At 37.4% G+C, this 17,029-nt stretch overlaps 1 protein-coding gene across 2 annotated transcripts in view; it reads left to right on the plus strand.

Annotated features, from left to right (window-relative positions):
- FAR1 (fatty acyl-CoA reductase 1) overlaps positions 1 to 15,912 on the plus strand; it is a 34,489-nt gene extending 18,577 nt beyond the window's left edge. For both annotated transcript variants that reach the window (XM_021527563.2, XM_021527564.3), the window contains exons 8-12: positions 387 to 454; positions 1,987 to 2,158; positions 8,715 to 8,844; positions 10,100 to 10,227; positions 12,948 to 15,912. In XM_021527563.2, coding sequence (XP_021383238.1) covers positions 387 to 454; positions 1,987 to 2,158; positions 8,715 to 8,844; positions 10,100 to 10,227; positions 12,948 to 13,110 — 661 coding nt within the window. In that variant the 3' untranslated portion in view covers positions 13,111 to 15,912. The remainder of the gene's footprint in view (positions 1 to 386; positions 455 to 1,986; positions 2,159 to 8,714; positions 8,845 to 10,099; positions 10,228 to 12,947) is intronic.
- The last annotated feature ends 1,117 nt before the right edge of the window (positions 15,913 to 17,029 follow it).

Raw genomic sequence — 17,029 nt, forward strand, 5'->3', positions numbered from 1 at the left:
CATCAGTGTCCTGCTGTTCCTTCAGGACAAAGGAATCTAAGGTTCTGGCAGGTTGGTCTCAAAGAGTAACTTGCTTATGCCAGAGGAAGACATCACCTACTGATATTGTGAAGCTATGTCAGCAAATTCTTTCCTGGGTCTTGTTCGTAATCAATACAACCTCCAGTAGTGTGGGTGATGACTTCTCTAAAATAATAAAAAAAAAAGATAATTAAAAAAGGAGAAAAATCTGAAAGTTGCTAAAGAAAAACACTGACCATGGGACTGATGCTTTATATAAATTATGCTGTTGAGGGAAAGAATAACTTTGGGCATCTCTTCTGTTGTTTGTGTTTTTAAAAGGCTGTTTTTCTTCTAACTTGCTCTGTTAACTTTTTTTCTCTCAGACCAAGAAAAGTCATGGTGTATAACTGTACAACAGGTGGCACCAATCCTTTCCACTGGAGTGAAGTTGGTATGCCATGTTTCTTTTTTCTCATTAGCCTTAATACAAAAAGAAAATCAAACAGCTTATAATCGGTAAACCATAATGCATTTCTATTTTTGAAACTGGTATTTTAGCCACACCTCTCAATTTTGCAGTGAATTGTGCATTCTCATTAGCTTCCACTGTTAATTCTCTCCCTCCCCCTTCCTCTGCAACATTGCTTCAATCTCGTTTGATTCTTATTGGTATTTTTTTTTTTTTGTTACTCTTATTCCATTATTAACTTAAACTGTGAGAGAGCTGATTTTTCTGTTTGCTGCTGGCATGACATAATACACAGTGTAGGTAGTGTGTGGAGAGAAGTGTTGCTCAGAGGAGCAGTGGTGATGCTGAGTGTAATGCCAACATCAAATACATAAGAAAAAACATATGACTAAGCAGCCCACAATTAAATATTGTGTACTTCTGCATAATTGAGAGGTCTGGTAATACTTTTGCCCTTTTGTAGCTCTTTGTGTTTGGTTTAAGCTGATTCTTGGTTGAGGTGGTGTTTTTAATATTCAGATTGTTGCATGACACTTGAACAATTCATGTACAGGGAAGAGTAGCCTTTAAGGAAATCTGACTGCATATTTTCAACTCTGAGATAGCCTGCCTAGGAGGTAACCCACAGGCCAACAGCTTTGTAATAGTTAATGTGAAGAACAATACAAGCTGTTTGGCAGAGTAAAACCATTTATTAGTTTTCAGTTTTTTTAGAAATCGAGTCCTGAAACTCAGATTTTTTTTTTTTCTTTCAGTTAACCTTAGTGCTTAAATCTATTTTACTTGCTTTTGCCCATTTTACGTGGATTTGTAGTTGCAAACATTATTGCTTCAATTAAACTTAGAAAATTGCTGACTTCACTTATATCCCAGTTTGAATCAGGGTATTTAAGTACTGTCTATAAACAACAGCCTAAAGTTATAAGAGAAGGTTAAAAGTAGAGGTAAATTTCTGCATAACTTCTAAAGTTCCTGATCCTGTAATATCTGTTACGTATTGAATTTACAGGTGTTACCAAGAATTTTTCATGGAGTCCCTCTCTACTTGCTTTTTTCTTAAAGCCTAAATATGGATAAATTATTTGAAAATAAAATCTAAAATCACTTCAGATGACTGCAGAGTCCTCAGTCTGTTCTAAAGTTCTTCACACAAGTGAGCGGAATAACCCTCTTCATGAAATATAGATGACTATTTAAGTAGCTTTACTTGCTTTATAAACTGCAATTGCTGTCAGTGTTTAAAACCACCAACTTCTAAGGTAGAGAATCGAAAGAGAAGCTGCAATAAAATGATGAAGGCATAAACCACCTCTTGATTATAATAATAAGAACCAGTTCAACAGTATTTTAAGTTAAAAACTTACAACTGGTTTAGTTTCTTTGCATTGTAGAAGAGTTAGGGTGGTTATTTAAAAAAAACATTGCTGTTGATGCTGTACCCTGTAATGTATTTTGAAAAGCATTCCATTTTACATGGTGATTATCAAAGCTGTTGTGCAACTTTTCTTTCCCAGAATACCATGTAATTTCCACTTTCAAGAGGAACCCTCTCGAACAGGCCTTCAGACGGCCCAATGTAAATCTAACTTCCAATCACCTTTTATATCATTACTGGATTGCTGTAAGCCATAAGGCCCCAGCATTCCTGTATGATACCTACCTCAGGATTACTGGAAGAAGCCCAAGGTAATGGTGTCTGCCTCTGCCTTGTTTGTTCCTCTGACTTTTAAATGAAGCTATGCTTACACTGTGATATATGTTGATTTTAATTTTTTGGTATTTTTTTCTTTCCCTGAATGTTTTGTGACTAAAACTCTAATGTTTTTTCCTGAGAACAGGTCCTCAAATTCAAAGTGACTCTGAACATTCTAGCAAAAATGAGGATGTTTTATGTTGGATAGTTTGGGGCTTTTAGTAGTCAGGAGAATTAAATGATATAGAAGAAGTTATGTTTGTTCTTTGGTAATAAATACTAAAAATATGTTGATCCTTACTTTTTCCTACAGAATACTGCGTGAATATTTACAGGATATATCCATTAGAAAATCTAGCAAGAATACCTGAGTTTAAGTTCTACAACCTCCTCTTGTATTACTGTCGGTGTGCAGAGGCCTTTTTAGTGTTTTTCTTCCTTGGTGTTTTGCTCATATTGACAGGTCGGAAAACATGGTAAGAGGGAAGGGCTGAAAATATCTTGCCCATAAGGTGGTGGAGAATTGTAAAGAAGACATGGCATGGGCACTATCTAGGTTACTAACTGAGCAATAAGAATCCAGTGGCTGCATTTTGAAGAGTTTAATGACTGGCCTAACAATGCTGCCCAAGGGATGTCTTGGATCAGAATCCTAATCAGTCATTAAACTCTCAGAAGTGGCTTGTGTTAAGGTTGTTGCTTTTATAAACTGAAAATGGAATGGGGGACTGAGCTTTTAATTGCAGATTGTTCCTGTAGATGATACAAATTCCTGGTATGCTGGTTTGTATCATCTCAACATTCCATTCAGTTTATAATATTTAGGATATAGTATTTGGCTAACTAAGTGGTGAAAATAATAGGCTAAACTAAATCATGTAGAAGGTATATAAGCCAACACTTCAATTTGTGTCAGACTTGCCAAGCCGTGTGGCCTTAATTCATTGCTTATGTTACATTTTCACAAGCATTTGCCTTCAGATTATAAAACCTCCACTGTGGTGACAGTGTATTGACACAAATGGTATTCATATGTTGTTTTATAGTCCAGGTCTGTCTTAAAAGGAGGGTAGAAGCTCTGTAACACAGCAGTGGATGAGTAGAAAGGGGCTGTGTAAATGGTTTGTAGGGGAAAACCTCTCAGCTGCAAGAGTGTAATACTTAGAGTAGCAGCAGTGCACTTGGCTGTGCCTGTGTAATAATCCTCCCACATTGAAATGTTTTAAGATTATCAACTCTAAAGAAGATGTTGTACATGAAACATCCTAGCTTCTAGGTTCTCTTGCATTTTTCAAGTTATTTTTAATAAAAATTGATAGAAATTCCCTGACAGGTACGAAGACTTTCATCCCTCACTAAAATAGTTACACTATAAATGCCAACGTCCTGTCTTCCACATGGTTGGGAAGGAGTGCTGCCAGAATCTTGTCAGGCTTTGAAAGGCAGCTGGTCTGCTGAGTATTTGACCAGTGGGAGTAAAATGAGGCTCTGAATAATCATGCAGTTTAGAATATTTAATTTAGTTTTATATTCTAACACTGGGATTGTTGAATCTTGTTATTGCTTTTCCTGGAGTTCTCACTTGATGGTGAAAGATGGAATTTGGGACTTTTATCAGTACTGGTATAATTGGTGACATGAATACTTTACAGAATAGAAAAGAAATATTTACTGATATGGGTTTCTTATGATGCACAAGATTCCAGTTTGGAGAAAAGATGGCAGATTGAACTAAACCTAAACGAGCTATTGTTCAGTCACAGCTTCTAAGTTGGCTACACAGCTCACTTACAGGAATGCAGCTTTCATTAGACAGCATTCCTCTCTTTTTGTAAAGAATTTAAAAATGGGGGCCTGCAAGAGAAGCAGTAAAAGCAAATGAATACTTAGATGCAAGGAAGATATGCAGTGTTAAATCCTAATGGAACAAGCTAGTGTTTAATAATACAAGAATTTTTGCTCTTGCACTTTTTTCAAGTACTTTGAAGCTGCTTTAACTGATGGGCTGGAGGTGTGTACTGCTGTTGCTGTGGTCATTCTGTCAGTTGATAGAATGTTATTAATTACCAGGTAGCATGTACTCAGAAACTACTAAAGACATGGAAACACTATTGGATAGTCTTAAACTCAATATAACACTGTTCTGAGTGAAGAAGGGCTGGCATAATTAAACATGTGACCTTTTCCACTGTGATTTAGCAGAACAACAGTATAGTAAAAACATAATAAAATCAGCACAAGAAAATACAAATACTCTGCTAATATAGCTGGGTGCTTGCCCTCTCTGTGCTGAGTACACTGAAGTCTGTACAAGAAAAATAAGTAATCACTGTGCAGGTTTAACTGCACTCATCTGGATATTGTGCTGCAATTGAATGAAAATTTTTATCAAGTAGAAGAAAAGGAAGAAACTAGAAATAGATGAGGTCTGTGATCCTTCAGAATGAAATTATTATGTTAATAAAAATTAAACCAAAAAAATTTCCTATTTTCCAAGCACTTATCTGTTGTAATCTTTCTGCAATGGGAAGTCATATTTTTGCACCTCACTTGTGGAAGCAATGCTTTTGATAAAATGGAAATCTTTTTGCTATTTTTGCATCTAGTTGAAGGTTCTTGAATTTAACGATTCTCTGATAGTATTAAAAGGTAAGGAAAGGAAAGGAAGAAATAACCTATATAATATTTCTTCCAAATTTGTACAGAAAGAACATGTACAAAAAGGACTGGCATAATGAAGATTTAATGTTTTATACTAAATAATGCTCTAGCATTGTGCAATTACGTAAATAGTGATGATAAACCTTAGCATTCAAGTTTAAAGGTAGTGTTGTTGGTAGCTTGCCATATATACCTTGTTGCATAGCAAAGCTTATTAGTTGTCTCATTATCTTTAATACAAGGCATAGTTTGCTCCTGTAACTTTGCATAGTGCTTAGCATGACAGAAGTGTGTGTTATTTAAAAACCGTTTGGTATATTTGAAATGTTAAAGCCTTTAAAAGTGCACACCAAGCAGATCTTCCCAGTTGCTCTGAGAAAATAGCATGTGACATGAAATATTTCAAGTTGTAGTTCAGAGATTTCTGCAGCAATTCTTCTGTTACTGCTTCTTAGAAAGCTAAGGGAAAGGTGTGGCTGATGTATGGAGGGAGGTATGAAATTAGGTCTTCTACATCTGTCATTTCAATTTAAATCTTAAAACTGGAAGCACCTTTCATGTAGTTACTGTCTTACAAATCAGAAATGAATTAGGAGCATAATCATGTTAAATAGATCAATGCATTTTTATATCTTCACAGTGCTTAAATTGTGTTCTTAAAGCAACCACAGAGCTGCTGGAAAGAAAAGAATTCAGTACTGTGTTTTATAGTCCAAAACTTACAGCCAGATGAAAATCTGAACAAAGAAAAATCTAAAAGCTTGTTCTGTGTTTTTTAGAGGAGTCTTTAGAAAAAAAGTAATTATCTGTAATGCTTCTGCAGAGACTTGCAGACTGGCAGCCTATAGATCCACTGAGGGATCAGTCCGTATTTGGCATTAGGACTGTTTTTAAGCTGGAGACAATAGGTTGTGTGTAAAACTTCTTCAAATTGCAGTTACAGCCTTAAGCCAGGTCACTTTCAATTGCCTGGTATAGAAACAAGCCCACCTAACTTATTGATAATTTAATTAACTTTTTTAAACTTTAATTCCTGTTATGTGCTTCTCAAACTGTTGTAATGTGCTTGGTCTTGATGACAGTTAGGAGTGCAAAAGCAGGAGACAAAATTCTACCTTGAATCTGGGTGAAAGTCACCCAGGCTGGATGGCTGCCACTAATGCTCAGGTCTGGGAGATGCTCAGCAGGGCTGGCCTTTTTCTGTCTTCTGATGAGGAAGGTGTGATGCCACGCTTGGTCTTGTACCGACAAGTTATATTTGGTGTTGGTATTTCTGACTCATAGCCAATGGCTGTCTTTGGAATAACTAACCTTCAAAACTTCACGTTGAGGGATAAAGTTCCATTGTGTGACTTCGTGCTGGGTTTTGAGTGTTGTGTGTTGCCATTCACAGGAGGAATCTGGTGCCGTTGAAGTTAAGGGTTAGTCTGCCATAGCTACACCAGTGTCCACAAAAGGACACTCAATCCTGACATCTCTCAATGTCACCAGGCTGCTTTTTCCTCCCCTCAAAGAGAAGTGCAGTTTCCTGTTGATTCAGTGCAAACCAGCAAAGTGTCACAGAAAAACTTGCTCCACTTCTGCCAACTCTGTCATGGATTGAGCAGCTGAGATAATGTGGAGAATTGGATTCTTTGGGCTGGTAGAGAAAGAAACTAACCCTACAAAGAAAAACAACTTTTCCCTTGATGAGTTGAATCAGCTGGTTCTGTGATCAGCTGCTAAATCCAATTTGAGTTGGAGGGAGGGAAAAAACCCTCTTTTCAGCTTTTTTTTTTTTCTGTAATCAGCTTAGCTAAGCTCCAAAATCATATCCATAAGCAGAGACAAAAAGAATCCCAGCAGAGTCTTTGCATTAGTTTAAATTTAGTTTGTTTCTTTTTTAGAAAAGAATGAAAACCAATGTCAGTGTCCAGAAACAAGTTCAAAATATACACTTATCTGATCCGATATTCATTTGCTCAGTTAGTGTTTTGCAGAGGCATAAGGGTTTTAAACTGTAGCAGTCAAAGCACTGTAAAATTCATCTGCTTTTCCAGCTTAGCATAAGGACACAGACTGGAAAGGTTCAAAAGGGCAAGTCAGGTTAAATAATCTTCAGACTGTCAGTGGACAGAGCTCTGCAAAAAGGCTTAAATGCTCTTTGCCACTAATTTTATTCAGGCGTTTTAGCTCTGGGGTCTTTTTGGCTTGTCTAACCAGTGAGATCTTTACTTTCCAAGTTTGGAGTTATTTTCCTAATGTTTTGACATAACTAACATCCATTTTTTTTCAGTTCAGTTTAGTCTTGTTGCACAGGATATGTTTTGGATGCAGAATCTATATTCCCAATTATTTCTGCATCAGAGGAGCTCCAGTTCAACTCAGCCCTCACCTTGCCCAGCTGGTGAAACTCTAAACAGATGTTTGAAAGCTCCTAGAGTGCTTAGTAATAAAATCAGCTGCTGGTCTAACATTTGAAGTCAGTTCTGAATTAGTAGATATATTCCTATGAGGTTTAAGAAAAAATATTTATGTTTTTTGTGCTTTAGAAATTACATTTTTCAGTGGTCTCTGTGGTTTGTGTTGCTCCATTCTGTGAGAAGAGAAAGAGGAAATTTTAATGTTTTAGATACTAAGATGCTAGCTGCTAGTAAAGGACGCTAATGTAATGCAAAATACTTTCTTTAGAAGCGTTTCTGGGACAATGTACTATATCCCTTCTACAAGTATGAGGGCATCAAGATGCATTCAAATGCATTACAGCTTTTGGAGAAAAATAAGTTTGTTTTTATTGATTCTGTGATATTTCTTGGCAAAATTTACCTTCAGAAAACCATTTCCTGGTAGTACTGGGTTCTGCTTTCTTTGCCTTCCCCCTTGTCATTGTGCTTGAAATTATCAGTGTCCTGCTATAAGGATCAAATTGGAAGCAGTTTTCCATTTCTGTGAGATGGAAATACCTTGAGCACCCAAAGTAGGAATTTAATAGCATTAGGCCATGTGGTACTAGTTAGTACTTACTGAAATTGAGTGGCCATCTCTAGCACTGAGACACTGGAAACAATTTGCTTGTCACAAATGTGGAAGCTTTGCATCTGAGAGGCTGGATGACTCATACTTTTATTTTTTGGGCCACTTTGGATGGTATGATCAAAAAGAAACTTGCCCAAATTGATCCTTATAACATAATTTCTCTGTATTCCAAGTGGTGATTTTATATAGTTTTTTCCTCTGCATAATAAAGGATGATGGAAGGTATTTCTGCATATTTTGAAGTAGCATAGAACATGATCTGTTATGATCTGTCTGTACCTTTAGATATTTTTCTGGCTTTTGTTGCTAGTGGTTTTAAGCCTTGATCTCTTAGTAAGCATGATGAAAACTTCTGTTCTATCACAGAGATCTGGTCTTGCACAATGTGCAGGAAGTTCAGGGCAACTTCCTCCCTTGTTTAAGGGGAGGTTCTGCACAGACATTCTGCTGTGTGCAATTTGTGACTTCTGTCAAGTCAGACTCTTGAGTATCAAGTGAATATTCCAGCATGCTGAAGGGAAAAGGGTTCCATCTTCCTGTCCCAAACTAAGAGTTACCAACAGAAGACAACATATTGTTCCCCCTAATATAAAGGGAAAAATGGTAATTTACAATTCCACCGGGAAGTAGGATTAGGAAAAAAAAGGACTGTGAGAATTTCTGGTTTATGCAGAGATCAGATAGCCAAAGTTCACTTCAATACTATGCAGAAATATCCTATTGATGTAATATAATATGCTTTAGGTACAGAACAAGATGGGATTTGTGGAGAGGGGGGTAGGGGGTTGGAGGGTAAAAAATGTTATTGTCTATTTCACTCATTTGAACTAATCTTTATCCCTGTACCTGTCCATTCCATGCCTTGGATTGCAGGATGATGAAGACAATAACACGTCTTCATAAGTCCATGATGTTTTTAGAGTACTTTACCAGCAATTCTTGGACCTGGAGCACTGAGAACATGACCATGCTGATGAACCAGCTAACCCCTGAAGACAAAAAGGCAAGTGGCTCTGTGTTGTGGCCATGGAGACTGAGGGGAGCAGCAGCTCAGCAATTCAAGATAGAATAAGGACCTGATCCAATGTGCAGCTAAGCTAGGAGGAGCTCAGCACTGCAGGCTCCTGGGAGATGCTTTCAGATGGGCCAGGGCTGTGTGAAAAGCTACATCAGGGACGTGAGGAGATGAAGAAGGGCAGGGAGAAGTGAAACAAGGATGACAGTTTGTTGACAGAGAAAGAAAAGTTGTTTCTTCCCAGGTTTAACTTTACTCCAAATTTTCCCTACCTCTTCCACCAATAATGACTCAGGTGCCCCAATTGAATTTAAACTTCCCTTCTGCTATGACTTTGGTTAGTATTCAGCAGAATAAAAATTAACAGTTACAGTTCTAAAAACTCAGATTCCCTTATTCCTTTGGAACAGCTTTGTCATTCTTAAGATGTCTTTGCTACTGAAGTGTTTTCCAGAATCAGTTCAGTAGTTACATTCTAGAAAATCTGCCAAATTCCTAAATAAGCTGTCTAAATGTAGGAAATAAAATAACTTTTGGTGATTTTTGTGTGGATGGTATTTCCACCCCTTCCTGTCCTCTTGCCTCCCTAGCAACTTAAGTTCAGGAATAACTTGAAAAACAAAATGCCAGACAGTCTGAATGTTAGTATTTTCAAATTGCTGCTTTTTGTTGGGATTTAAACACTGTCACTGCAGAATCTTGAGATGAGGAAATCAATACATCAGTAAAAAACTTGTGCATCAAGTTCATTGTAGTGATCTTCTCTCCTGCAGAAGGCATTCAGATGATTGTACTTAAAATATAAATGTACAACTCCAAGCACAGCTAACAGCAACCTGCACTTGCCAAACTGTACTTGGCACAGAGCAGTGTTTATTTTAGAGCATATTAGAATTATTTTGTTGCTTAAAAATAAATAACATACTAGAAAATAGTTATTTTTAGAACAGAATTCCTTACAGACAGTTGAAGTGGGAAAACTGAGAAGTGGAGAAGAGAGTAATACTGCTGAGGAGGGAAAATAAGGCATGAAGTGACTGGAATTTGGAAGAGATTATGTCACGAGCAGGTGGTTGAATCAGAAATTGAACCTAAATCTGGACTGTTTCTAGGATTAAGGATAGGATAACCTTCTTGTGTCAAAGGCAAATTGGATTTATCTGGAATAAAGACATTTATTTTCATTTAAATTTATAGAGGTGAATTTTTAGGAAACTAACAGTGAAAGCTTTTTCTTATGCAGACATTTAATTTTGATGTTCGACAACTACACTGGGCAGAATATATGGAAAATTACTGCCTGGGGACGAAGAAATATGTGCTGAATGAAGAAATGTCAGGCCTCCCTGCAGCTAGGAAACACTTAAATAAGTAAGTATAATCTTAATTTTTTAAATTTATTTTATGTGTAATTTTATATTTTCTATGCTCTGCATTTGTTCATTTTGCTTTTGCTTTTCCATGTAATGACTAAATTGTTTTTAATAGCAACTGTTTAGGTTCTCCACAATTCTGTTCTAATCCAGTGGTCTGAAGCATTTTCTAAAGTAGTTGTTGTTCCTGAGTTGCCCCAAGAATTAATAGTTACAGTTTCAGTCTGGGATCACTAGTGTGCATACTGTAATCCAGGTTTTTGATTTTAGCCAAGTGTCTTTTGGAAGGTCAGAGGTAAGTGGCTACACAGGTCATAATGGTTTCTTTGGGAGGTTTATGAGAACAATAGCTGCTCTGGGAATGTGAGCTTTTGAGGCAGGTAAATAAGCAGAGGCTCTGCACTTCAGAGCAGGACACTTTGATGTTGGTGCTCTAGGATGACCTCCTTTAGCTTTTTCTCTTAATTCTCTTAATTCCTGCCATTTGGATGGACTGGTACTGTCTAAAATTTTATTAGCACAGTTGCCCTTGTTTTGTTCTTGGCTGATTCATCAAGGCAACTGTAGACATTCTGATTTGTCTCTTTTAATAGTGAAATAAAAATTGTCTTTTTCTGCAATGCTACATCATATCTTCAATCCTGATAGTGCAAAGAGAAACAATCCAAGTTGTGACTTGTGTTGTCCTTCTAAAGACAAGGATTTGCAGCTGTGGAGGGGTTTGGTATATATTGAAATGACAAACACATTTTTGAGAGATGGTATCTGCGATAATTGTAGAAAAAGCTAAACAAGTGTCCCTTCAGGGTTGTTTTGTTGGGGTGTTTTTCTAAATGATAATTGTAGAAATAGCTAAACAAGTATCCCTTCAGGGTTGTCTTGTTGGGGTGTTTTTTTAAATTTCTATTTAGATGCCATTAAAAAGTGAATAGAAATGATCACATAGTTGCTATTCTTTGTGTAAAGGTTCATAATGAAAATGACTCAAGAAATAATCTTGTATTGGAGCAGCCTTAGTTGCCCCAGCTCTAAAGTTTGTAAGTGGATTGTTCAGCAAGAGGTTTAGATTCTGACTTACATTTACTCCGAGATATTAATTTGGTCTCTTTTATTACCATCTAGTTCTTAACTCTAATCTGAACTTGGAGTCCACTGCCTTAGTATTAGCCAGATTTGGCAGCCCAGGGGACATTTTTCTCTAGGGAACCACTGGGTAGATTTGTTCCTCAAGTGTATAAAAAAGTATTGCTTTTGTAACGCACACATTTAAACTGTTTTTCTCTGCAAATAAGATTTGTAAAGCCTTACCTGTAAACAAGATAAAGGCAGTAGTTCCCTAAAAAGAGCTGCCTTTAAAATATAAATTGTCACAATCTACTGAGGCAAAAAGATTGCTCTGTTTCTAAGAAATCAGAGAAAATTCTTGTTGTTTTTCTTAACATTTCCATCTCTACATGCCAGAAGATTGTTAAAAAGCACAGTTGCTCTAAAAGGTCACTTAGTTTATCCTGCACTTTAAATACAGTTCCTTGAGAAGGAAGGAGCTTAAAATTGCAGTGAGGAGGCTGGGTTCCTTGGCTGTAAATGTCTGGAAAATCTAATGAGTTCTTATGATAGGGTGAGGTGGTTTGGTTTTTTTTCTTGTTACTGTCATCAGTGGCAGTTAGAGTTACTTTGACGTATTTAAGAAGTTTTAAATATATGGTGGGGAGAAGGGAAGTTCAGTGTTAAATATTTTCTGGTTGGCAGCCTCCTATAGGTAAGTTATCACTGTGTTGTTGGCTAGAGGACGTTTCCATCAAGCAGCTCTAAAGCAGAAGTACATGTGCTGAGCAACAGGGCTGACTCTGCTCCTTGGTTTTTCATTCTGCTTTTCAGCAGTGAAAAGCTGTCGGAACTCAAAATGTCCCTCAGACATTTTTGGAGGTTCCAGGTCCAGGTCAGAAGCATTTGAGACCCTGGCAGGCAGCTGGAAACAGCTGTGATTTTGGGTTTGAACCATGGAACGATTTACCAACCTTGCAGGAATAACAAGAAGTCACAAAACTTTAGATATTAAAGTAGAAGTAGTTACAAAGCAAAGGGAAGAATTTTTGAGTGCTGTACAGGGGGGTTTTGGTTTTGTACATGGGGGTCAGAGGTTTTAAGATGGATTTGGGATTTGTGCCTGTCCTGTCCTTCCTCTCTCTTCTTCCTCACCTCCATGTTCTTGGTGATGTTGGAACTCACAGATTGGTTTAGAGTAGAAAAGCACCATTTAATATAGGTAATAGGCATTGGGAAAAACTGTAACCATGGAACATGCAATGTCCCATATAAAAGACAGCAGCAGCCCTGGGCGGGGAGAGAAGAAGCAGTCGGGGTCAGAGAGGATGTCAGGGTGTGTGTGTGCCTCTGCCTGAGCTGTGAGCAAACCACAGCAGCCCCAGAAGAAAATCTTTTAGATAACTTGCAATAAACTGCCTTGAGACCGGACAACAGAGACTGCTGAGCCTTTCTTTGGAAGCACGGGCTGGAGGAGAAGTTTTTTCCACCACACGGAGCCACCCCTGACCTAGGGGTGAGCTCCAGCAAAAAGTCTTCTCTGTTTGTTACTCACTTTTGTCATTACTCATAAGGTATTGCGAGATGAATAAATAAATTGTGTTCTACTCCAGAAGTTAATTTTTAGTGTTCTTTGTATGTTGACACTTAGTGATTGCTTTTGTTTTTGCCCAGGTTAAGGAACATTCGCTACGGCTTCAACACGATCCTCGTGATCCTGATCTGGCGCGTCTTCATCGCAAGGTCTCAGATGGCCAGAAACATCTGGTACTTCGTGGTTAGTCTGTGCTACAAGTTCCTCTCCTACTTCAGAGCCTCCAGCACAATGAGATACTGAGGAAGAGGATTTAGCATTAGGACATCTATGCATATGGTGGTCTAACTGCACAAACCCTTTAACTTGTAATCATCTCACATTTCGTGAAGCATCATTTCATTTTTAACTGAGGTGAGAAATAAGCGGGATGGTATTGGTAACGTTAGCTGTGTATCTTCTGGAAATGGAGCAAATCTAAAGAGCAAGTGCCACGCTGAATTGGCTTAGAAAAGCATTTAGATAACTTTAACTCTTTGACCTGGGGAAGACATATTAGACCACTGACCAACATAACTGTGCAATTTGGAACGTGTTTGATTGGAATCTGCCTTAACATTATTTTTTTTTCTTTTGAGTTTTACTCCACATTGAGCAAGATAAATATTGGCATAGTAGATACTAGTTGCTGTAGACCTATTTATTTGATGTTCTTCTAAATTACAAAGGGTTTTGCAAGTTGCAGAAGTGTACAAATGACTCTGGATCTCCTGAAATAAAATAATTGAGAACTTTTGTAATTTGTCTTTAGGCTTTACCACTTCTTCCTTTGCCCTCAAAGTAGGGATGCATCAATGGTGCCTCCTTTGCATAAAAGAAAAAAAAAAATTAAAAAATGAACCAACCTTCCTTATTTACTGAAAGGCTGTTTGTATATCTGGGCTTCAGAATGCACTTTGTGATTCGGTTCTGTGCTTGAACCTAGCTGTGTCCAACTTGCATTTGCGTTGGCGTGAACAATTTGCTACTCTGAAAGCAGAACTGATCCTTGCATTGAGCAGATAAAAGGAAGTGTTACCCAGAGAGGGGTAAATAAAGGCATTGACTGTTTTCTTTTTAATGATTTATTTTTTTTTTTTATTGAGAACACAGAGCCAGCACTTCTTCTGACTTCAAAGGGTAAATGTAATGAAAAGGAATTTATTATGCTTGGTTGCTATTTATATTGCTGGTAATAGTAGCTGGAAGATCTGTAGACTTTCATTAAGAGATACACCTGTTTTGAAGTTGTAAGCAATGTTAGCAAATACTTCAAGAATTAATTTTTTTCAAAATCTGAGCTGTTAAATTTGATGCATGGGCAACACCAATGCACAAGCACACTTTCTCATCCCTGCCCTAGTAAAGCCTCATTTCACTGGGTAAGCAGAGTAAGATGCAGCTTGCTCCAAAATTAAAAGATGTTAACAGCTCTTCCACCTGTCTTTTGACTTAAATTGTTAGGTTTAAACCTGAAGAAATCTGGATTTTTTCCTGCTTGTTACTTTGTTTCAGTAGGGAAGACATTTGTAAAAATGGCAAGTTGTAAGAAAAGACTAAATCCTTATTTCTTTAATCCAAGGCAATACATGAAGATCCCTTTAAATTTTGGTTGCACAGATTTGAAAACACTGTAGTGTTCCTCTAATTCATGCACTGACCAGCACTCTTGCCCAGTGCTTGTTCATTCAAATCAGTGTGTACTGATGAGTTTGTTCTTAAATCTGCCTGGAAAGGCAAATAATGACTTAATTACACAAGAACTACATTTTACTTGCCCTTGGTAGTTTTTTGTCCTGTTGAATTAAATTTGTAAAGAACTTATTTTGCTATTCTTCTAAAACTCTTACTTTAAAGAGAGCACCTTTCCTGCAGGTGTATATCTCATTTTGAAATTATAATGGCTTCCTTGTTGAAGCTAAATATTCTGTAGTAAGTAGTTCAGCTGTAATTCCTTTTTAAAATTCCTGGTGTATATATAAAGCTAGTGCTGAAAAGCCTAAATGGTCTAGGACCACACCTTGTGTGAGAGACCTCTGACTGTGGCTGAAATCAATTAAGGCTTCTGTGCTTGGAGATGTTACACTTTAACAGATGCAGTAGGTGTATGACTTTTTTAGCTGCCTCCCCAAGTATCTCACTAGACCTGAAAGTATGCTTAAGCATTCTTGAATTATAGACTTTATTCAGAGGGGCCTCCTGCCCAGTGAGACCCCTTGTCCCATGTTGGCACGTGGCTGAAGTTTGCTAAAGATAAGTACATCATACTCTGAAAGTTGTTCTGTGAAACAATCCACTTAGGAATTTTGGTTGTTTCTAACTATAAACATAATATATGAACATTTTAACATGATACTTCTAATGCTGATTTGTTAACACCGAGATAAACTATGAAGCCAATGAACCCAATACTTCTGGTCCAAGACACTGCTTAGAAATTTAGTATTTTGGATGAATAATAAGGAGAGGGATTACTTTAAGCATAAGCTTATTTAACCTCTACACTAAACATTTGCCAATTTAGAGACCCATTTTTTCCCCTCTTTGGAGACTGCTGTTCTGTGCCCTGTTGGTATTTTACACCAATTCATCAGTCATCCTATTGAACTGACAGTAGAGTCAATGTCACATTTATTCTGCTGGTTTTGTCACTTCCTGTGCTCGGTCTGTGAAATTCTACCTGGAACTATTGGATTTTTTCCATATGGGAGTCCTGTCCTCCTGCAGTTCTTCACACCAGTGATTGCACATAAAGGATGTTGGTTAGAAATATACTGGAACTATATTTTGGTCCAGGAAGGCAGACTCAGTGTTTTGATTAGCAAGTTACAGGAGGGTTATCAGCTGGTTAATAGGAAGAGGAGCAGACTGAAACAATATTATCACTGAACTGTTACTGGTTTTTAAATTGGGGACCAGGAAAAATAAAGACATTTTCCTATGTTTTTCTCTGCTGTAGGAACAGATGTTTGGAAACAAATGATAGATCTGTGAGCTTTTATAAGACATAAACAGAAATATTGGGTGCCTTTGTTTGTAAACCAAAAATAAACAAATCCCTTGAAAGTGTTGTTAGTGTTCATTTTTATGTTGTTTAGTCTAATTTGTGGAAAATAACCTGATAATTTAAATGCCATCTTGATATACATTAACATGATCTTTTCCTTTGTGAGAAACTGAAAATCACGTTACTGATTCATGTGCATTTTGAAAAAAGCAAACCAGAAAAACTTCACAATCACAAACCAAACCATAAACCCCAGAAAGCCCACTAAACCCCAGAATCTAAACCCTCATGAACTGATATCAGAACACATGGTGAGGTATCCCTGGTCATGGTGACTGCTTTTTGTGTGTCAACCTCTTTTTCCCTCGCTGTCAGTGCTTGTTCATTTGTACTATTGCTTTCACATTTATTTAAATAGCATGAACCCATCTGCATTTTCATATGGTTTAGAAAAGGTACTGTGGTTTTGCAGGAGCTTTAGGATTAACGTTTCAAGGAGCTCCAGTTATTTATGGCATCTGCATTTCGTGCTGAGGGAGGGAAAGGTAGCATTAAGTTAGTGCATCACCAAAATGCTGTGAGTTTTTGGTTTTTATTTCATGGAATGTTCACTTTTCACAGATTCCTCCTTTTTTTGGTCAGGAACACAATCCTAAAGATCTGCATGCTGTGGTTTGAGGTCTGCCAACTTTAAGCTTAACCTTTCCTTTATGACTAAAAAACCAAACCAAGATGGTTTTTGCTGGTCTCAAATTCAAACTTGGAGGCAAAGAGCAGAAAGGTTTTAAGATGCTGTCTCCTATGTCTTGTGCTGTTGAACATTTTGCCCTTTCTTCATAATACAGTATTAAATCCTGTGTTGTTGAGAAGCAAAGAACAGGTTTGTAAAGGTAACTTGGATTGAGAAGCACCCAGCACCGAGCTAGGAAGTAAAACTTCCCATAATTGTACATATTTCCCAGCCTGTTGAGCAGAGATGAAAACAGAAATGAAGACAAGCCACCAAAGAATCCCTGCTCTGGAGAAATGTATTGAAGTGTGTTTTTGTTTGTCAGTCTTTGTGCTGAAGCACAAGCAGTTTTTGTCTGGCCTGGAGACATTTGCTGTGTGTTTGAGTAAATCTCCAGAAGCAGTGGGATTGCAATTGTGAGCTCTGATTTTCAAGATGTGTCCTAC

This window comes from Lonchura striata, chromosome 6, assembly GCF_046129695.1.
Source record: "Lonchura striata isolate bLonStr1 chromosome 6, bLonStr1.mat, whole genome shotgun sequence".
In the NCBI taxonomy this organism is placed as follows: Eukaryota; Metazoa; Chordata; class Aves; order Passeriformes; family Estrildidae; genus Lonchura; species Lonchura striata.